Genomic DNA, 22,909 nt, shown 5'->3' with positions numbered 1-22,909 from the left:
CTAACCTAAAAGCCTAGTTTATGGCGAGAGGCATTCACGAGAATTTACTGTATGGTTACTCCATTACAATAACCATTTCATGTTGCTCATAACAATCTCTAACGACATTTTTCTTAGAATATAATTTCTACATCACTAAGTATGAGGGATATATATATATATATATATATATATATATATATATATATATATATATATATATATATATATATATGTGTATTACACATAGCCCCTATGAGACAAAAAATGTCTCTACAACAGATTGTCTGAAGACTGAACACTAGAGGTCCTCCAGTGTGTACTTCAGAACTGCTGTAGAAAAGTGCGTGACAACTTTACGACAACTGTACTACATGTGTTGCTTTACGACATAGAAATCGCTTTACGGAACAGTGCAGCATGTTTACTGATACTGACATTTTTATCCGTAGCTTCATGATATAACTAACTAAAAGTTTGAATGTTTATACGAGTTCTGGATTATTTGTAGCTTGTTTCCAAGATGGGAAAACCGAAAAAGAAGAGTAAGTATTAACTGCTAATTGGACGTGTTCTGTAAGCTGCTTGGTGTTATGTCTAATAAACTAACGCAAATGATTGAGTATTGTATGTTTTAACATCATATGTAAGGGATTTATTTTTTTAACACTAGCTGTTTAGTAAATATTTGTCAGTGTTAAAATGACAGTGTGACAAAAAGGTAACAAAGTCATATGGATGAATACTAAAAAAAAATATGTTTGGTCAAGGAAGCATTCATTTGAAATGTAGCTACTAATTTTTTCTTGTTACTTTCAAAGCACAACAAAGTATCTGTCAGTATATATATGTTTGGAAAGCATTTTGGGTCAGACTTACGTTTATGATAAAAAAAAGTTGTAACAATCAAAGCTGTCCAGAGTGCATCCAGAGTAACTAGTTCTGTCCTTTAACTAGTCCTTAACAGTAGGGACGGGTGTCCGGAACCTGCATTCTGCTGAGAAAGAGTATGCGTAGAAGTTGTTTCTCTTATACTATCTGTCTGTGTCCTCACCAGGTGACTCGAGCCGTGCAGAACTGATGATGATGACAATTGTGGATGTCATCAAGCAGTTGGTTGAGGCCCATGAACAGGGAAAAGATATTAACCTTAACAAGTCAGTGCATTTTTAAGTTTCATAAACACTGTTTTCTCACTGGAAAATGGTAAAGTAAGAGAGCTGGTGTTTTTATAGAGTCAAGACGAAGACATCAGCCAAATATGGTCTCTCTGCACAACCACGGCTGGTGGACATCATTGCTGCAGTGCCACCTCACTACCGAAGAGCCTTGGTGCCCAAACTTAAAGCCAAACCCATCCGTACTGCCAGTGGGGTAAGGATGGCTTGATGGCCCATTGTCATTTGTATTGGGGTGGTGTAAAGATATCATAATGTAGAAATTAAACTGCTGCACAGACTTTGATGTAATATATCTTTGTAGATTGCAGTCGTCGCTGTGATGTGCAAGCCTCATCGCTGCCCACACATCAGTTTCACCGGCAACATCTGTGTGTGAGTGAGTGTGACTGAAATAATGTGTCCGTGTATTTCTGTTTCACTACCATTCAAAAGTTTGGGGTCCATAAGATTGTTTTTTTTTTTTTTTAAAGAAGTTAATACTTTTATTGAGCAAGAATATATTAAATGAGTAAGGCATTTATAATGTTATAAAGTACTTTTATTTCAAATAAATCATGTTCTTTATAACTTATTGCAAACTTTTTTAACATTTAAGTAAAAGTATTTTCCACAAACATTAATCAGCCCAACTGCTTTCACCACTGATAATGCTAACAAATGTTTCTTCAGCACCAAATCAGCATATTAGAATGACTTCTGAAAGATCATGTGACACCGAAAACTGGAGGTTTGCTATCATTCATAAATTACATTTGCATTGAACTGTACTGCGAATGTAAATGTGTTTGAAATAGTATTTTAAATTGCAATAATATAATTAAATGTTTTACTGTATGTTTGATCAAATAAAAGCTGTTCTTTTGAACAGAATAGACTTCTATCAAAGACATTTAAAATTCTGACCGACCCTAAACTTTTGAACAGTAGTGTACATTTATTAATTCATACCATGTTTTTATACAAATTAGCAATTCTACAACACAAGCCATTCATCCTATAGAACGGCATGAACCTTTTACAGGACATATTCCTTGTGGACCTGCATCTGGTTTAAGCAGTTAGCATTATTTATCAGTTGGTGGAAGACTTAGGCAAAATATAATGATAAATCTGGTCTCTGTTTTGATGTAGGTGTAGTGTGTATTTGTTTTCAAATGCTTTTATATGCTCAAACAGCTATTGCCCTGGGGGTCCGGACTCAGATTTTGAATATTCTACACAGTCTTACACAGGATATGAGGTAATTATCCTTCTGTATTCCACTGCAATGCTATCACACGTTTTTATGAGGTTTGCACTGATGTTATGCCATACACTTCATTTCAATTGTCTATTCTTACCCAGCCCACGTCAATGAGAGCCATTCGTGCACGATACGATCCCTACCTCCAGACTAGGCACCGAGTAGAACAGGTGAGTCATCTTCATAAGCAGCATTTTTGGCATTGTACAGTTGAAATCATAAGGGATCATAAGCTACTTAATGGTTTTGATTTTACTGTGTACATCTGCAAAGTTGATGATCCTCAAGAGCATAAAATATTCTCATATTTTCCTTTCATGAGATGGCGTTAATGTCGTTATGCTGCTGTGTTTGCACGTCTAGCTTAAGCAGCTGGGTCACAGTGTGGATAAAGTGGAGTTCATTGTGATGGGAGGCACATTCATGGCTCTGCCGGAGGAGTACAGGGACTATTTCATCCGTAACCTCCACGACGCTCTGTCAGGACACACTTCCAACAACGTCACTGAAGCTGTCAGGTACCAGCGCCACATAATAAACTTGTCTATGACTGATAGAATCAGGCCACCCTTAATTATGAGTTTCATTGCACAAATTTTTTAGCACCAGGAGAGGGCAAGGAACAGTCCATCACCAGTCGGTGACAACATTATTTATGGCATAATGTGGTGGTCTTTCTAAGAAGTAGTTAGTAGATTTATCATCGAATATTGCTTGAAATTAAGTTTGATCAAATATTGCTTGAAATAAGTTTGAATATATGTGTGTGTGTGTGTGTGTGTGTTAGAACTGATATTAAAATTCTGTTTCATTTTAACAATATAACACTAAAAACTGAAAGTAATAACTAAGCGTATTTAGGCATCACTTAAATTTTAATTTCATATATATATATATATATATATATCTTTTTTTGATTTGAACAAAAATGTATAATGTAAAATGTAGGCATCACAAAATCATAATATTCAAATGTATTGGCCTTGCACAACCATACACAGTAAAAAAAAATGTGGTGAAATTATTATATATATATATATATATATATATATATATATATATATATATATAAATAATCAATCAATCTCAATCAATACAGATAACCTGAAAAAAAAACAACTTATATGACCAGTATGTCATGAATGCCTACTCACATTTTCTTCAGAAGTAATTATGCATAAATGTATTTGTTTCAACCCATTACACAACTGTTTCAGGATCAGTCGATAACTGCAGGAATTAAATTACAGTTAGATAAAAGCAGAGGGGATGGAGCAGCTGTGTTGACTAATGTGTGTCTGGAGAAAATCACTAGTTAATAAGCTCTGACCTGGGACCAGTGTTTTTGTTGTTGGATAATAGTTAGTGTAAGCTAAATGAACAAATGCAGGCCTTGGATCAGTTAAAGTACAGTGCCAAAAACCTCCTGGTGAGCAAATTTGGTTGCATGGCAGTGTTGAGAGGCTTTTGGACTGGTCTTCAACCATCAGAGCAGCTGCACTGGCTCTGCTTTTTACCTAGACACAGAACAAAAAGACAGAATGTTGCATTTTGGGTACTTGCTTAAATGATGATGTCAAGATAAAGTGTGTTATTAGCCACATCTCCTGACATGTAATTTAACTGTTTAGCCGGCAAATCTTTTAACTTTGACCATTAGTCTAAGACAGTTTAAATATGTATAAATACGGTGTCTCTTGATAAGAGTGTGTGTGTGTGTGTGTGTGTGTGTGTGTGTGTGTGTGTGTGCATGGAGGCAGATGTCCACAGGATTGTCGGCACACCACAGCTTATCAGTGGGTTTGTTAAGATGACACGATTGCCATAATTGTTCCGGCGGCTAATCAGCCAGAGATGGGCAAGAAAACAGTTCGATTTCAGGCACATTGCTTATCTCAGCAGAGTGTGTGTGTTTGTGTGTTTGTGTGTGTGAGGAAGAGAGAAATAAAGAGATTAAATAAAACTAGAAATGCTCTGTTGGTTTCATAACTACATTGTCTAAAACTGGAGAAAGAAACAGGAGCTAAATGGACAGAAAGAGTTTTTGGGCTATTAAAAATTTCAGAACAATATCAGGCATGACAGGAAGCCAAAAACCATGCATTTCAGAATTATTATTTAATTGATGAAAGCCAGTACAGTTGGCCAATTAAAACCAGCTCAGTCAGATGATAGTTTTAATATTATCAACAGAAACTGTAATAGGAATTTTATAATAGGATTTTTTAATTTTATCCAGAATTCTTCAAATAAAATTTTAAAGAGTTTTTGTTTGTTTTGTAGTTCAAATGTACATTACACACACACACACACACACACATACATACATACATACATATATATTTGCAGTGGTGGCCAAAATGATTAGAACACTGGTATTTTCACTATCTAAAAATGGTTTGCTATCTTTTGCTGTAGTGTGTCAGTAGGAAATATCAGTTTACATTTCCAAACATTAATTTTGCCATTAATTGTAATACTGGTAATCCAGTGAGATTTCTGTTTGCACAAGGACTCTGACAAAAACCAATGCTCCACACAGAGATCTGATCTCACCATCATCAGTCTGTCTGGATTAACACGAAGAAACAGAACAAACTGAGACAGACTAAATTTCTGTAGGTTTCTTGAAAGGTAGGTTTCTTGAAGCATCTTGGAGACGTTGCCCCAGTTCTTCTGGATTTAGTCGGTCTCAGTTTGTTCTGTTTCTTCATGTTACTCCAGACAGACTGATGATGGTGAGATCAGATCTCTGTGTGGAGCACTGAATGTTGTCAGACAATTTGTGCAAACAAAAATCTCACTGGATTATTACAATTAATTAACAAATAAACAACAGAATTTATTTAAAATAGAAACCCTTTGTAGCATTTTTATTGTCTTTACTGTCACTTTTGAAAAATGTAATGTCCCTATTAATTTCTTTTAAAAAAAATTTGATACATGTATGTATAAAATAGTATAAAAAAATTTAGAATTTTTTTCCCCCCAGATACTCTGAACGCAGTAACACCAAATGTGTCGGCATCACGATTGAGACCAGACCGGACTACTGCCTAAAGAGACACTTGAGTGACATGCTGGCCTACGGTTGCACCAGACTTGAGATCGGCGTACAGAGCGTTTATGAGGATGTGGCTCGTGATACCAACAGGTCAGAGTTTGCTGCTTTTAAAATTAGGGCCGAGCCACAGAGTCGAAGATGAGTGTTTGGTATTTGGTTAAACTTGATCCTGGGATGTTAATTAGCATACCATCGTTGTTCAGACTTCCAGTGAGGAAATTGTAGTTTGCTTGCTTGATTATGTGTTATTTAGGAATCACTGCAAGGGTTTAGTAGTCTATGCTAATTACTCTATACTTAAATCTTTTTTGTGTAGTTGTAAGTGCTTTGCTGAGAACAGCATGGAATTTAAGGGACCTTGTTAAAACATAAATAATTCTAAAATTAATATTTTTACCCAGCAATATGACCAAATTTTGTTTAGCAAAACTTAGTATGACATTTCATTTGTAACTCCCATATATTTTATTCTCTTGTGCATGTTTCTAACTTTTTCAGGGGACATACTGTTCGGGCTGTGTGTGAATCTTTCCACCTTGCTAAGGATGCTGGTTTTAAAGTTGTTGCTCACATGATGCCAGACTTGCCCAATGTCGGTATGGAAAGAGATGTGGAGCAGTTTATAGTGAGTACTTTATTCATTAATGTAATTATGCATTCACCTCTTAAATCTGCCACTAAACACAATGTGAAAACGGCAATATGATTAAGCGTGAGGGCAAGAGTCTTTTTTTATTACAAAATTGTTTGGTGTAGAATTCAAATCTTAAAGGCATAGTTCATCTAAGAATGAACATTCTGTCCTCTTTTACATCATTTATCCTTACATTGTTCTAAACCGGTATGACTTTCTTCTGTGGGATGTTAAGCAGAATGTAGGATCCAGTAATAACAAAATTCATGTACACTACCATAAAAAAAAAAGTATGAACCAAATTGATCAAAAGTGATAGTAAATATATTTGTTTATGGCAGGGGTTTCCAACCGTGCTCCTTTAAGGCGGGCATACACTGTGCGATTTCTGTGCGATTTCGGCAAGGTACCAACTCACACTGTACGGGTAGACCGTATGCAATATAAAGCCAAAGCTCACGATTTTTGTGCACTCACTGTACGGTCAGATTGCCGAGTTGCGATTTGACTGCTCACACTATACGTGAGGAATCAACCGATTCAACACGTAGGATCCCTCAGAACCCTGATGTTTGTGGCTGTTTCAGAATAAACATGCTTTCCCAGGATAAACGCACTGCTTTGGTGATATGCGCAAAGCGCAATTATGTGTGCTGAAACGTCCCAAAAAAAAAAAAAAGAAAAAAAGGTGTCGGCGTATCTAGACGCGCAGGTGGCTGGGAAGACGTGGCCAATATGGTCAATCCATTTTGCTACGCGAACTGGAGGTAAGCAGGCGTTTTTTCCCCTCTTTTATTTTTCTTTGCCATAACTCCACAAGTTATCCCTCCATCACTTCAGTCCACACTACACGCTGTGTCAGGTGTCACCATGGTTTCGTTCATGGTTTCACACACGCGCAGTGAGGGAAACGCAAAAAAATCGGTTCGTAGCCCTGCTTCAATAGTGCGATACCTCACGAGAGGCGACCTAAATTTCTGACATGTCAGAAATCCATCCGACCAACCGATTGCCGGTCGGGAGAGGCATATCGCCTCTCGTTTCCCCTTGTACACTGCATGAACACTCCACGACAAACGACGCACGAAAATGCTGAAATTCGGCTCGACCCGAAAAAGTCGCACGAGTCAGAATACGGCTCAAAATCGGATGAAAATCGCACAGTGTATGCCCGGCCTTAGAGCTACCATCCTGCATATTTCAGCTCCAATCACAATCAAACACACCTGAACCAGCTAATCGAGGTGTTCAGTGTTACTTGATAACTACAGACAGGTGTGTTGAAGAAGGATTGAAACTGATGTCTAGAGGTAGCTCACCAGGAGCAGCGTTGGAGACTCCTGGTTTATTGTTTAGTAAAAAAATATATATATATTTCGGGTTAATTCTGTTCTTTTGAACTTTCTATTCATCAAAGAACCCTGAAAAAAGTATCACAGTTTCCACAAAAATATTAAGCAGCCCAATGGTTTACAACATTGATAATAAAAATTTCTGAACCAATAAATGCAGCCTTTGTTGAGTATAAGAGTTATTTTAAAAACATTTAAAAAATCCTACCAACTCCAAACTTTTTGAATGGTAGTGTATTCAGATATGGTGCAAAGAGATGTGTCACGGCAGGATTGATGTCAGTGATGTCAAACATGGTTCTTTTGTGTGTCATAACCATGCCAAATTTGAACATGCACAGCTGATGCAGCGATGACTTAATTTTTTGTCTGTTCCTCACACAAAGCTATTTAAAAAGCCATTAGAAGATTTGTAATATAGCACAAAAGTTATGACTGTTTTAATATTCTTCCAAATGTTTCCTTTGGTGTTTGCCTGAATAAATTAAGTCACGCTGGTGAGGAAATAATGGCAGTTTTCATTAAAAAAAAACTTGCAAAAGTGCCGCTTCAATAATCATATTTGGATTATTTAAAATACAGCTCAAACGTAAGCTTCAAGAGGATTATGGGATGTAGTGCTTTGTAATTTTAATGTCCTCATACATACAACTGTTTATTCTGTAAGCTCCTTTATTGTAAATGAACTGAGCAGAGGGTTATTTAAATGCACAAGTTTATCTCTGTACTTAACAGGTTATGCAGATGGTTTACAAAATGTCATTTTCATCAATGAAAGGTCTTAAATTAATCAACGTTTCTGTGATTTGGCTGTTGGGTTATCCAAAATTTCCATATTACTTTCTGGTGCTCTATTAACTTTGACACCCAAAGTATCCGAAATTACTGAGCCGTATTCATCATCAAGTAGACTTCCCAGAGGTATTAGCATAAGAAATGAGAAATTTAAATGTCTCAAATTTTGAGTTTAAATAAAAAATAAATAGCAAAATGAAATTGTTTCCCATATCACACAGCCCTAGGTTACAATACGAAGAGGCAAATAGAGGTTATACACAAAATGTACAGTACATGAACACGTAACATAACCTTGAAGAAAAAGCAGCTTTTATCGGGTGTTGTAGCTAATTGTTACATAGCAGGAATGATGGGTAAAATGTGAACGAACTAGGGAGTGATGTGCCATGGCAGGCTGCTCTTTTATACCCTCTGTCAGTGTCCAGCTGTGACGCATTGGTTCACATTATCAGGGGCTTCATTATGTGAAGTGAATAGAGCATTCATTATGGTGGGTTTCATTACTGAAGCATGGAGATCCAATCAGTGACTGTGCTCTGGAACCCATTCAAAGTGCTTCTCTCTGAAAGACTGTATTAAACACCAACCGGGAACAATCCAGGTGCCAACGGGTTTCTATGATGTCTTAAGCAAACGCTGTCAGTGCACGATCTTATGAGTTTAGCGATTTTAAAACAGGTGATTATTTCCCATTAGGGGAACAGAAGAGCCTAGAATGAAGTGAATGACGTTAATGTTGCATAAGAAACATCATGATTAACTGAGAGCAATTATATAAATAATATTTTGCATTAGCAGTCACATAAATGCCACTTAACTGTAGAAGAGAACCATTAACTTTGTATTGCAATCATCCAGTCTCTAGAGTCTCCGAAAGCATATGTCTCTAAAGCTAAAAGTCTTCACTTAGATTTTTAGATTTGTTGTACCAAGTCCGCATTACACCTACCTCATTTCCCCCTGGGAGGCTCTTATTCGCCTCCACACTGCTGCAATCAACTGACAGCTCCTAAATATTTGGATAGAAATACCTTTTTGCTCTATTTGTACAATTTGTAACTGTAATTTTGCAATTAGAGGCTAAAAGTGCAAACAGTCTATTCAAAAATATTCCCTTTTTTACATTTGTGACTTATTTTTGTCCACTTTTAATGTTAGTCAATGTTAGTGTCTTTGGAGCTATGGATTCTGATGAAATAAAATGTAACCACTATCCAGTCTGACTCTTTTTACTAGAGCTCTTAATATTGAAATAAACTTTTATCAAAGTTCAGGAAAGTTGCCACTTAAGGATTTAGGATTGTACTCAACAATTATTTGTGCACAATTTTTGCCATGGCATGACATAATTTTTACTGTGGCTTCAGGCTAGGGATGCACCAGTATTAAAGTTCTTAAGACTTAAAATAAGAGATTATTAATCTATAAATTACAATACTATAATTCTGGCCATTGCCAATGAGATAATAATTAATTATTTTTATGTTATGGTCAATAACCAATAAGTTACCGATATTAAAATTCAGGCTGATACTAATAAGAAATTTTTTTCATGTTATAACCAATAATTTACATATATTAAAATTCTAGCTGATAGTTATAAGACAATTAGTTATTTTCATGTTATGGCCAATAACCGATAAGTTCTGGCTAATACTGATAGGATGATTAATTATAATCATGTTATTGCTGTTAAGCAATAAATAACCGATATTAAAATTGTTCCTAACATGAGTTATTTGCATGTTACAGTCATTAACCGATAAATCTGTAATATCAAAGTACTATACTATTTTGTCTAAATAAATAAAAAAATAAAACACTAAAAACATTTAGGCATCACAATGTTCAGTATAATTTATATTTGCTAAAGATTATATTTTATCATGCTATTAAATTCGCATTATTTTCATTTTGTACCATCTGCAGTTAAGCACAAGGCAGCTCTTTCCTGTCTGTAGATCTGTGTCAGAATGACCACATCCCAGCAAACTCACTTGTAAAAAATTATGTTCAATGTGTTTGTCAGCACAAAGTGCATGCCATTTTGTTTTCCACTTCATATTCCTTTCTATTAATACCTCCAGCGTTTTATTTACATCTGTTTCACGCATAAGTTTGAGTGTATATTAAATCATCTCACACACCTGTTGCGATATCTCTATGATAGAGAGCCATTAGGAGGCATTGTGTCAGAGCAAGAGATTAATGGCTGTGGAAGGTGGTCTCTGACCCCACCACTATCAGCTCTTCTCCTCTGCCACCATGTGCCCACACAACCTCACCTATATCACCGACCGGCGGCGCTCGGCCGGTTTATCTCACCTAACCTGCTTTCTGTGATGCTCATGCTCTCCTCTTCCCCTCCCACTTGCGTATTTGCTTGCTCGCTCTTCGTCACGCCTCCCTCACCTTCCGAGACGGGGACCTGTCTCTGCTATCTCAGGATGAGTGTGTGGTGGAAAGGAGCGTGGCTTAGTGATAATGGAATCCCATTACTCGTCTGACTCTCACTTATCACTTATCAGACTGTTTGCAGGCTCCCCTCCCTACATAAAAAAAGACACTCAGTGTAAATATATCACACAAAAACTTGTTTCATTTGACTCTTAGAGTAAGGAGAAGCGCATGGCTAGTTGTGACTCAAATAATCCGTCATTTCAATTTGTCTGTTTAAGGGAACTATTTTTGTTTGTTTGTGCTATTTAGAGCCACTGTTTAGTTTAGACTCATGCAGTCTTTGTTTAAATGCACCAGTGTCCAGTTGAATGATTTATTGGTGTGTCAGGAAGTAGGACAGTAGCAATTAAATGACCATTGTCATTGTCTCTTTGATTGTAATGGTTGCATTTCAAATTGTGCTGCATGACCCCTGAGCTTTTCAAAGTGACGGGTAAATCAGATTCCCTCACAAATACACTTTAAGTAGAAGACGTAAGCAAGATCAGTGATGGAGGGCATTGAGACTTTATTTAGCAGTTTTCCAATTCTTAAAACTTGTGAATGATGTTACTTTCCAGTTACGTTTCATCCAATAAGTACTTCAGGTGAAATTAATCAATAAACTTGCATCACAAGTATGTAATAGTAGTACACAGTCTGTCAGCATACAATACAAACTGAATATGCTTAAATTCTGCTTCGAATTGTTTTATGAATCTCATCCCTACAGCTTCTTATTTTGGTTTAAATTTCTTTAGTAACAAGTTTGGAAAAAGATAACTGTTAAATGTTTTCATAAAGGATAACTTGTGCTTTTATCATCGGGGAAGTTATAGTACCGTAAGTGAAGTCTTTATGTTTTAGTTTTAAATATTTGTAAATATTTGAGTTTTATTACGGCAATGAGAAAAAAATTATTATATATATATATATATATACACACATCTACACACACACACACATATATATATGTATGTATGTATGTATATATGTATATGTATGTATATATGTCTTTTTAAATTCAAAAAATGAAATGTTTTTGTTTTTAATGGTTTTATCCAAGTAGTGGACATATTACTGGTCCTAGTTGAGTAAGTCTCATGTTTGCACTGCTCTGCTAAAACATCTCTTGTCTTTGTCACTAGGAGTTTTTTGAGAATCCTGCATTCAGACCAGACGGGCTCAAACTTTACCCTACACTGGTGATTCGAGGCACCGGACTGTATGAGCTGTGGAAAACGGGCCGCTATAAGAGCTACTCTCCCAGTGCCTTAGTGGATCTGGTTGCACGAATTCTAGCGCTGGTTCCACCATGGACTCGTGTGTATCGTGTACAGAGGTAAGATGGACTTAATGTTTACTAATGTTTTTCAAAGTTTGTTTTGGCCATAATTATGGTTTGATCAATTTATTATACATTGATATTACAATTTACATTAAAATTATAAGGTTTTTAATATATTTTCAAATATAATTAATTCCTGTAGAGGCAAAGCTGAATTAACAGAAGCCATTTCTCTAGTGTTCACATGATCCTTCAGAAATCATTCAAAGAATTCCATTTCAAATATGAATGCAAGCGAGTGAATGCACAGACATGAATTTCTTCTTCTTTCAGTACATTCCAGCCTCTGGCCTGCGAATTTATACAGTGACAAGACCAAAAGAATATCATTCTGAATCATTTTCATGTTAAATTAATCAGAAATTAATGTACATTTTTAAATGAAACAATTTAGGTTAGGAATCGCAACATTTATAACATTTATTTTGGGTTTTGGAAAATTTACATGTAACAGTGTTATTAAATGATTAGTGTTTTTAAAAATGAACTGAGTGTTAAATTATGGCAAGGGTAATTAAAATGTGAAAACAGGAAACTATCATTAACAATTATATAACCAGTTTCATCCAGTATCGATAAATAAATAAAAAAGTCTCTAATATCAATAATTGATATGGTACCAATACATGCATATATAATTTATTATTTAATGTTAATCATATTCATTATAGTGTGACCACCATTTAGTTTTTAAATGGCTTTGAAGAAAGCTGATGATCTTAGGCCTCTTTCAGGGATATCCCAATGCCATTGGTGAGCTCTGGGGTGGAACATGGGAATCTGAGAGAGCTGGCATTGGCCAGAATGAAAGACATGGGCACTGAGGTAACCTTAATTATCATTCATTTAGTGTGTTTGCTATATGAATTCAAGGCTATTGAGTAAAAGCTGTTGTGGATTCTTGCAGTGTAGAGATGTGCGAACCAGGGAAGTGGGCATACAAGAGATTCATCACAAAGTTCGACCATATCAGGTTATTCATGTTTGGTGTTAGAAGTCATCAGAAGGTTTGTACAGTTAGCAACAGGAAATAATTTCTGTGCTTCCTGTAGGTCGAGCTGATCCGCAGAGACTATGTGGCTAATGGGGGCTGGGAGACCTTCCTGTCTTATGAGGACCCCGAGCAGGACATTTTAATTGGTCTCCTGCGTCTTCGTCGCTGCTCACCACAGTCCTTCCGGCCTGAGTTGAAGGGTGGCGTTTCCATTGTCCGGGAGCTGCACGTCTACGGAAGCGTGGTCCCTGTCAGCAGCCGAGACCCCAGCAAGTTTCAGCATCAGGTAAAGAAGCCTTATTTCTGTCAGTAAAACAAAGTTACTGTACTGTCACCTGGAAAAATTACGAACACATGATTTTTCATTAATAATGGTTAAAAGTATATATTGCAAAACGATTCATCTGGTGTCGAGGTGAATGTAAATTGATGTAAATTGCAATTGAATTGAATTTTCTTTATTTAAAAAAAAAAAAAGTATATACTGATGCACATTCTAATGTTCTTTTTCTCCTCTTGTGCATTTGTAGGGTTTTGGGATGATGTTGATGGAGGAGGCCGAGAGGATAGCCAGGGATGAGCACGGCTCAAGCAAATTGGCTGTTATCTCAGGTATCAAAAATATTCTGTGTTACGGAATGGCACATTTATTTTGTTGGTTCTTCTCTTGCCCTCGCTTGAAAAGAATGCATATGAAATTTTGACATGCACCTTCCCAATTCAGCTGCAGGATGGAGATAACCGCAATTGGAAAAATAAATGAAAATCTGTATTCATATTATTCTGGCTCTGATGCTTTAATGCGAGTGCGTGATAACTTTTGTACTCGCATGTCTGACAAAGAAAAACAACAACAGTAGAATATATTGGAAGTACAATGGGGTTTTCTAGCTCTAAGTATTTTTAATCTGCCTGGCAGCATTAGCTAAAATAATGGTTCCTTTCAAATGACTAAAAATGGAAAGTTCTTTTTCCTTTAATCAGAGCAAATTCACTAATATCAAGTTATAAATTGATACTCCAATTTAAAATAACTTGTTTTCTGTTTTAATTTTTTTTTTTTGTAAATGTTATTTCTGTGACAGAGCTAAATTTTTAGCAGCTATTCCTCCAGTATTTAGTGTCACATGATTCTTCAGAAATTATTCTAATATGCATTTTATATTTATATATATTTTTGTGGAAAACATGATACAATTATTTGATGAAAATAAAGGTCAATAAATGACATCATCTTTTAAAATGTAAATCATTTGTAACACTCTAAAAGTACTTTATTGTTACTTTTGCTAAATATAATTTTTGTCGTTTTCTCAAATTTGCATGTTTTTGGTCCAAATAACATTCCCCACGGTGCCTCTATAAGAGCATGTTACATTAAAAGAAAGATTATTTTTGTAAATCAGAATTTTTGGTCATTGTTCATGTTTTATGTTGGATTCAGGTGTTGGAACAAGGAATTACTACAGAAAAATGGGTTATGAACTGGAAGGTCCGTATATGTTGAAGAGCCTTTACTGAAGCAGAGAGGAATCCATATTAAGATGAATCATATTCAATGGAGAAAATCATCTGGCATGCAGGACACCGACTTTAAGGGGATCTTTACACCCCACCTATAATTGGACTGGACTTGAGGATTGCAGAGAGCGTGTGTGAGTGGTCATCACAAAGCAAACTTCACTATTGTTACATGCCAGCAAAAAAAGGGGAATTTTGTACTTCTCTTATGAAGACCATGCTACAAAGGTACACCATTCTCCTTTGGCCTTAGTTCCCATTTTATAGACTTCTCTCTCCAGTATACTTTCCAGTGCATATTTTAATTTAATTTAATTTAATTTACTTCTCTGGGAAAACACTTTTTTTTTTCTTTTTTTAATCACATTATTTTTGTTTTTTTACTGACAACATTGGACATAACGGAGAAAAAAAAACTCAGAGGCTCTCAGTTATCCTGTTACGAAAGCGCATTTTTTATGTGGATTTGGGAGGGGAAAATAATTTATGCTTGCTTCTTGGCAGATTTGATTAATCCACCATTTTTCCTGCTCTGTTAATTTTAAAGATGGATTAATTGCATTTTCATGTTTTCTTGGCTTTGCATGAAAAGTGTTCATCTGGTTATTTTTTTTTATTGATAATAAAAGATATTTATCCAGGATTTCAGTTATCATCACATGAATATACATTGTCATAAATCATATGTTGGCAAGAGATTTGGATGGAGCTGAATAGACATAATAAAGCCATCACTGAACATTCAAAGGAATTAATGGGTAAGAAATCATCCGCGACAGTCTCCTGTCCAGCTCAGATATGAAAAACTGTCGCCAAAATGATTGAAATTCAATTGCTTCTATTTTTGACAGAATGAAAAGTTCATTGGAACTACTCTGCTGCGTTTCGGTGTCTGTCACCACACCACCAATTTCTGAGAAATGTCATCTGCCGTGGCGAGAGCTCTCCTCCGCAGGAGACCTCATGATATGTCTGCTGATGGGTTTTTACTGCTTCATTTGACATCGCAATACCAGATTTTATCACTATCTCTGTCTGTGAGTCAGGGTGTCAGGCGAATGATGACCGACCACCCTTAAAAGCTAAGCTCAGTCAGATCACACTTGTAAGAGGTTTGTCATCCGAGAAATGGCTTCCAATAAAGTGCCCAATATTGTTTTGCCACCACCCCACAATAAAGTGATTATTTAACAATTGTTGATCTCGCAATTTCCCAGCACAGACCCTTAATGGCTTGATAATCTCCAGGTTAAAACGATGAACAGTGTGCACTGTGTCATCCTACACACCAATCAGCAGCTTTCACTAAATCTCAGGAAGTTTTAACTAGACAATCCCATAAATGATTTTCCCAATTACAATGGCTCATGACAGTCATTATTCCTCTCAACTAAAGTCTTACCAATGCAAAATTAATACTGATGTAGCCACGATGATGACCTCACAGAATGAACGAGTGCTGTTTAGATAATGTGCATATTTCGCCACCGAGGTCATGATGAGCCATTTCATTTGCAAACCAGCGAAGCGTGTGGAAAAGGGCAAAGCGTCTATAGAGATGGAAATGTCACAGATGAGATCCACTTAGAAGGATTCTTAGATGCCTTATGTTATTGCCGGTGAAGCTGTAAGGTTTCGAACCCTTTAACACTCTTGAAAGTCATTAATATCCAACTTTGGCATTATTATTGGCCTTCAACTCAACACTGCAGTTAACTGCTCTTTGTCTTGAACATAGAGATCTGTTCAAAAAACTAAGATGATATAATCTAACAAGGTTTTTCATTTTCTGGACCTGAAAATAATTGCCGAAATAATTCAAAAATAACTGCAGAAATCATGACAATCCTGTTTGCGAAGAACACCGATACACATTAAGGGAAACAAAACTATTTCACCTCCAATCTAGATGTTGAACATGTGCCACCAGCTGTGAAACTTCAAAGGTTTCAGTCAATTTGACTTTCTATAATTACACTGACGATTTGTGGTGTGTCCGTTCTGAATGCTCACTTTCTTGTGTCTTCCATCTGACAACACAACTATAACTGATTATGATTGGATATCCTTATAAGCATGAAGGTTGTGATACAAATTCTACAGATAAAGGAAGTTTTGACTGAGAAAATATGTTCTTCCACACAATACGGAATTGTTTCATTTGTTTTATATTCTTCTGTAAATGACTTCTCAATAAATACATAAAATTACATGTAGATCGCTGAAAACACAAAATCAAGCAAAAACTGAGTTATACTGCATAATATTGAATTTTGCAATATGATAATGCTTTAGGTGTGTAAAATCAATTAAAAAATACATTTAAAAATTATACAACTAAAATACATGTTTTCCAGATCTGGGGAAAAAAATGTACAACTACAACAGACCTGCCTGATTTTTATGGCTGATTTGCAGTATACAGTAGCATATACATCTCCATATTTGGTATTTGGATTAAACAAATAAAGTGAATGTAAGCATGTAGGCATATTTATGTGCAAAATTGGTTAAATACACATTACATTGAAACATTGCAATCTGAAAAAAACAACAACATTTAAACAAAGTTAAAGTTACTAAATTAAAAATGAAAATAACGAAAGCACAGACTGGCCTAATTGAGTAAAAAGTCAATTTTAATTACTCCATTTCACTTTACAGTAAGTGCTATCGAACAAATACACTTACTTTTAGGTTTAAAATTCTACATGTGGCACAGTTATCCGCTCTGATTGGTTGAACTCTTCAACCTTTCTGTTGCTTGTTTTGAATACTGCGCGTGGACGAGGCGTCGCTAGATTTATTGCATAGTATAGAGTGACAAATCTATATACAAATATATATAGTGTGCACCCCTATAAACTAATTGTATTTAAATGATTGTACAATTCATAAAGTATATGGTAACAGACACGGCACTCAATAAAAACTCAAGACAAATAACAAACCTATTTGCCCTTTAAACCTGATTTCCAACTAGACGAACAATATCTCTGTTTGATAACTTTTTCTGGCTTCATCTTCAAGTTTTTCAGTGTATAAATGAGACTGGTTGTTAGAATGCAGCTCTTGAGATCAGTGCACCTCTATGGCACACCAAATCCTCTTCTCCAGCTGGTCTGCTGTGGGCCGGGTATCAGGATCAGAATCTAGCATGTCCATCAGCAGCTCGCACATAGCTGGGTTTAGAGGCGGCGGCAGCGGCGGAGCACGTCTTGCCCTCATAGGGATGATTAACTGCAGGTCGGGATTCTGACAGAGCGCCTCACCTAATGGGATGAGCCAGCGGCCTCGCATTACATATGCGCCTAGAACAGCACAGAACAAACAGAAAACAGATGTTATGCGTAATCAATTTTCAAGCTTTTTGTGAAACAAGTCCTTTATTCAATTCTGTCTGAGGAGTTTCCTTTGATCTCCCAAATGGTGCATCTGAATTTGCACTATTCATTATAGTTCAACAACACTCAAGAGCAGCAATAAAAACAATCCAATGCATTTCTTCAAAGCACATGCCTAGCACAAACTCATTATTATTCACAGAACTACAAGGAGGTTAATAGGTGGAAGGATGTTAATTGCCCTTATTTAAATAAGCTGCATCATTTGACCTTTTCGTACACCAGCTAGAAGCGCAGAAAGTTGCTGGGTTCGAGTAATTACTGAGGACAGCCCAAATAGGCTAGCTTATGCACTCCATCCAAAACCTGCGTCCTCAGACCACTTTAGTTTATCTCAGCTATGCCGCATTAAGATAATGGGCTAATATGTCAAGTGCTCAACAACAAAGCTTTCACAGCGATCTAAAGTGGTCTGGATGAGTCAACCAGTCAGAGGAGTAACCGAAATAGCCACCTACCTGCCAATGCTAGTGAAGTGAGGCTTAGAAAATTGTGAGAATTTCTATTCCTCTTCCTAATTTTATTCCTATTTCTGTGAAGCAGCTATGACAATCACAAGACGGTGGAGCTTTATATTAATCGTCAGACCTGTCATCAGACCTCATTTACTGCATATACAACTTCCTATTTAATTTAATCATAACAATTCATGCATCATGGATCTAGATTGATGAAATAAAGACCAAAATATTAAAAACATAAAATGGGTAGAGCTAAATGACCCAAATTATTCCCTCCTCAACTAACCCAGTTGTTCTTGATTGGTGCCATCCTCTAGGAAAGTGATTCTCTCCAGCACGGCCCAGAAAAGCACACCCAGAGAGAAGATGTCAGCCTGGGCTGTATAGCTACGACCTGCCCAAACTTCTGGAGCCATATAGAAGTCTGAGCCGCAGGTAGAGGAAAGAGCCAGTCTACTTGGGACACCATCTGTAGGATTGTCCACCATCTTACTGAGGCCAAAGTCTGCTACCTATAAGAGATGAGGTGGAATATAATAGTGTTTATAACTAGAACCACCTTTCACACCTGGGGTGTGAAACATAATTATCATAATTGTTTAATTTATACATTTATATTAATTTAATAACCATTAAAATTATTAAGAATAATCTAATTTATTTAAAATAATATTTCATTTATAAAATATTTAAATAATAGAACATTTAGAAATATGATATGTAAAATAATTATGTCTACAAAAGCATTTATATTCATTCAGATAATTTCTTAATCTCTGCATAGAACAGTTTCACTGAATGAGGGACTCAGTGCCTCTGGCCATTTATATACATGTACTCAAAACAATTGTAAAATCAGGGCTAATGTTATTTACAAAACCTAATTTTTTACAGCAGTAAAGCCCCAGATATCCTTGCATTGGAAAACTTCGGGAAATACAAAATCACTTTTGATAACTCTAATTCTAGATAAGCCCAGGGCAACTTATCTACTATCCACTTTGTGCGATGCCTAATATTTGACTGGTAGACATTTAGAGCACAATGTATCTGTCGCTTCAAAGCACACTACATTGATTGTCTCTACATGCAATGAAACGTAAAAACTCATTATTTGAAACTTTAGAAGAATGGATTTTAAGACAATCCGCTTCAAACTTTATCTGTAAGGTGATTGTTTGGCTAGTCTCTGTATTGATTAACAGAGCAGGCTCAAAAGGTTCAGGCACATTGTGTGATTATACAAAAAAGTTATTTTGGGGGGACATGATAAATGATTTGGGGTGGAAAAAAACACCAACAATAATCCCAATGCATTTTCTTATCATCCTTTCATCTTATAAAATGTTCTCTGGGCACTATTAACTGTGAATTGTGTTTAATGTTGTAGGCCGTTACCAATGCCTTTGTCATGCAAATACAAGTTAAAAAGTACTTTTGTAATGCTTTGTTATTTATCACAACCAAGTAATAAGTGGAACAATTTCCATGCCTCTGGACTAAAAAAAATTTAATAAAAACTGAAAGGGGGAGAAGAAAACCAATGTGGCTCTATGAGCAGTATAGACCATTTCAAAAGCAATGTGAAAGCTTGTAAAAATGCAAATCGGGCTCATGACATGCACTTAGTTTGTCTCTGAATACTCCATAAGCCATTAGCATTTTACCAATATTGATGTTTCTTAGAAGTAAATGCTTATAACATTGCCGTAAAAGAATAATCTTTGATATCAAATATATATATTTAGATTGCCTCCTTTTTGTACCTTCATGACCGGTCCTGTTTTAGTAAGACAGACAAGAACATTATCTGGCTTTATATCACGGTGCACTATTCCATGTCCATGCAAGAATGCAATGGCACTGCCGAGTTGCTGAACCACTGCATAGTTGCACTCAGCATCCGGCGGCCTGGAGAGGATGTACTGGCTCAAATCCCCTCCTTCGCAGTACTCCATCACCAACCAAAGGGCAAGGCAGCGCCTGGAAACCTCCTCTGTGGACATCAGCCTCCTCCTCGACCTGGAGGGATTCCCAAATTGGGTTTTCGAATCCTTGTCCACCACTCTCCCTTTGAGAGCACTCTCCACTAAATCCAAAGGCAGCCTCCCTGATCTCAGAGGCTGAAGTGTTCTAGGTCCAGTCTGTAAGAGGCAGTTGTATAGAGCGATGACATTAGGGTGGTTTCGTGCTGTGACTCTCATAGCCCAGAGTTCCTGCAGGTAGAGCTCTATACACTCTGGGCTACAACATGGCAGACGTTTAATGGCCACTGTGTCGCCCCTCTCGCCCCACCAGCCAGTCTCCGTCACACGTCCCTTGAAAACCACTCCATAGCTGCCCCGTCCCACTTCCTGCTGCAAAGTATAGATATCATCCATCCCAGCAGCCTTTGTTGTTCACTGGCTCAAATGCGACATTCACTGGTTCTCAGGTGTTGAGTGTTTTATTTAATTGTTCTGATATTACAAGAAAAGTAAAATAAAATTTGTTACAATAACTACAAAAAGTACACAAATTATCTTTGAACATATACATATATAATACATACGGAGAGAAATGCATATGCATACACAGATTTATATATATCCCTTTAACTGGACAAATTTGTTAGTATTTACAATTCTTATTAATAGTACAAGATTACATTACGTTACTTGTCTTATTATATAAATATTAAGCTTCCTTTACAATAACAGACAGATAGATAGAATCAAATTAAGTATTTCTACTCCTGTTCCTTTTTTAATAAACTTACCCATAAAATCGCTGCAAACGGGAAACGTCTTTTGTTTAGTTTTTTGATCCAGTTATAATTACTACATAAACGTACCAACAGCGTACGATCTCAAAGACTCACAATACAACTTAACACAAACAGAATTTCCGTAATAACACTTCCGTATTTTTTCAGATCTTCGCGCGTCTTGTGCAGTTCTTCGTTTCTATTGGTCAATACCTTTGCAGATGACCGCGGTCACCAATAAGATACGAGAACGACACAAAACCATTTCAAAAGTAACCAGTGAAAGGATACCAACTCTTTTCAGCAAGTCTCGTGTCTTTTTAAAGGGAGTTATTCGTTTTTGAAAACGTACTTAATAGTTATGTAACATTATGTTTGTGACATAATGTTTGGTATGTTACGTAGTTTGGTTTGGTTAGGTTAATCATTACAGCACGACTGCGACTGATAGAGTTATGAGGTAAAACTCATTACACTAATGTACTTAAAACCCAGTTGAATAATATTTTGGTGAACTCCGTTTTCCAAACATAGGATTCAGTATAATCATTGTTTTTTTTTTTTGCCATTTCTGTTACCCCCAGACAAGACAGCTACCTAATGAAAGTACATACATCTAATTAAAGGGTATACTATTATTATTTAGCAATTTTAAGTTAAAACCACTAAAATCCCTCATAAGGATCTATTCCAACTTTAAAAATCTGATAAAACCACTGACATAAGGTGGCCCTTTAATGCTTGCCTAAAGATACCTAAATGTCAGACACAGATAAGGAAACCTCCATGATAACCCAAGAACATCCCCTTGACTGTCTGACCTGTCTGTCACTCCCACATTCTCACATTACATAAAATTCTCAACCAATTATTTTCTTCTTATTTTACTTCCCTGCTAACAATAGCAACGTCTTACCAGTAACCCAATAATTCCTCATTCAGTCAGTGTCAGTTTTTGTATGCTAAGTTTTATAGTCCTTGAAGAACTTGTTCATTTTGTCTTAAGTGGTTCAAATACATGTATAATATGTGAAAAAAGGTTTATTTTATTTTATTTTCCATAGCTTTGATTGACATCAACATCCTCCAACACTAGATCTCTCTCATCCAGGCTTTGTATCTCTCTTCTCTTTTTTTTATATTGAGTCATGTCTTTGGGTTATTCAGCTTAAATCAATTAAGTGTCTAGTATTAATAGTCATTGGAAATTATTGCCAAGGGCTTCCCATTAAACATAACGGTGCCTCCCACAGGGATGTGGACATGCCTCAGTGCTCTTCATCACCTCATATAACAATAAAACTTTGCCCTAGAATGATGAAGGGGATGAAACACCACTGACCAGAGAGGCCCCCAATCATTCTGCATCACTCATATAATTGCATATCTTGTGTAGAACTGAGTTCAAATTTACTCCGAGGTGATATCTCACCGCAATGCATGTGATTCAGCCACTACTGTAATATGATGTGGCACAGAATCTGATGAGTTTCTTTGTAGCGGCATAGCGCTTTTCTGTTTGTCTGTGTATAATGTCTCATTCCAGACTTACTGCATGGAACAGTATGCAAATGTATGGGACAGGGACTCAGGTGATGTTTTATGATTAAGGAACAAGTTATCAAAGACTGAATATTGGATGCATCACATTAATAATTGAGATGCTTATTGGTTCATTTCCTCAGTGGCACAAATGCATGACACATGTTTTTTTTGAATCACTATGTGCATTTAGAGATTAATTA

The 22,909-nt window shown here is 36.3% G+C and overlaps 2 protein-coding genes across 3 annotated transcripts; one reads left to right on the top strand and one right to left on the bottom strand.

The window, feature by feature from the left end:
- Window positions 1–361: 361 nt before the first annotated feature.
- On the top strand, window positions 362–15,196 carry elp3 (elongator acetyltransferase complex subunit 3). Its single transcript, XM_026233050.1, has 15 exons — window positions 362–524; window positions 1,037–1,136; window positions 1,215–1,353; window positions 1,462–1,532; window positions 2,337–2,400; window positions 2,505–2,573; window positions 2,767–2,921; window positions 5,396–5,557; window positions 5,966–6,092; window positions 11,839–12,032; window positions 12,773–12,863; window positions 12,946–13,011; window positions 13,091–13,318; window positions 13,563–13,644; window positions 14,477–15,196. Exons 1-15 carry the CDS (start codon window positions 503–505, stop codon window positions 14,551–14,553), a joined length of 1,647 nt encoding a protein of 548 aa, XP_026088835.1. The 5' UTR covers window positions 362–502; the 3' UTR covers window positions 14,554–15,196.
- LOC113062949 (serine/threonine-protein kinase pdik1l-B-like) lies at window positions 14,906–21,307 on the bottom strand. 2 transcript variants are annotated; one of them, XM_026233051.1, is made up of 4 exons: window positions 21,177–21,307; window positions 20,185–20,877; window positions 18,705–18,930; window positions 14,906–17,864 (listed from the first exon to the last, which is right to left on the bottom strand). In XM_026233051.1, exons 2-4 carry the CDS (start codon window positions 20,797–20,799, stop codon window positions 17,632–17,634), a joined length of 1,074 nt encoding a protein of 357 aa, XP_026088836.1. In that variant the 5' UTR covers window positions 20,800–20,877; window positions 21,177–21,307; the 3' UTR covers window positions 14,906–17,631. The 2 variants fall into 2 exon arrangements, with proteins under 2 accessions (XP_026088836.1, XP_026088837.1); XM_026233052.1 differs by having other exon boundaries at window positions 20,185–20,775; window positions 21,177–21,301.
- Between the last annotated feature and the right edge of the window lie 1,602 nt (window positions 21,308–22,909).

Source organism: Carassius auratus, chromosome 45, assembly GCF_003368295.1.
Source record: "Carassius auratus strain Wakin chromosome 45, ASM336829v1, whole genome shotgun sequence".
NCBI lineage: Eukaryota > Metazoa > Chordata > Actinopteri > Cypriniformes > Cyprinidae > Carassius > Carassius auratus.
The sequence above is the reverse complement of the archived record's forward strand: the minus strand, read 5'-3'. Positions and strand labels throughout refer to the sequence as shown.

Bases quoted from the DNA above. Each gene is read 5' to 3' on its own strand.
- elp3 (XM_026233050.1), top strand. From the start codon at position 503: ATGGGAAAACCGAAAAAGAAGA. The intron at 1,533-2,336 runs GTGAGTGAGTGT...ATGCTCAAACAG, and splicing joins TTCACCGGCAACATCTGTGT to CTATTGCCCTGGGGGTCCGG. The intron at 2,922-5,395 runs GTACCAGCGCCA...TTTTCCCCCCAG, and splicing joins AACGTCACTGAAGCTGTCAG to ATACTCTGAACGCAGTAACA.
- LOC113062949 (XM_026233051.1), bottom strand. From the start codon at position 20,799: ATGGATGATATCTATACTTTGCAGCAGGAAGTGGGACGGGGCAGCTAT. The intron at 18,931-20,184 runs GTACAAAAAGGA...CATCTCTTATAG, and splicing joins AAACAGGACCGGTCATGAAG to GTAGCAGACTTTGGCCTCAG. The intron at 17,865-18,704 runs GTTAGTTGAGGA...GTGCTGTTCTAG, and splicing joins CACCAATCAAGAACAACTGG to GCGCATATGTAATGCGAGGC.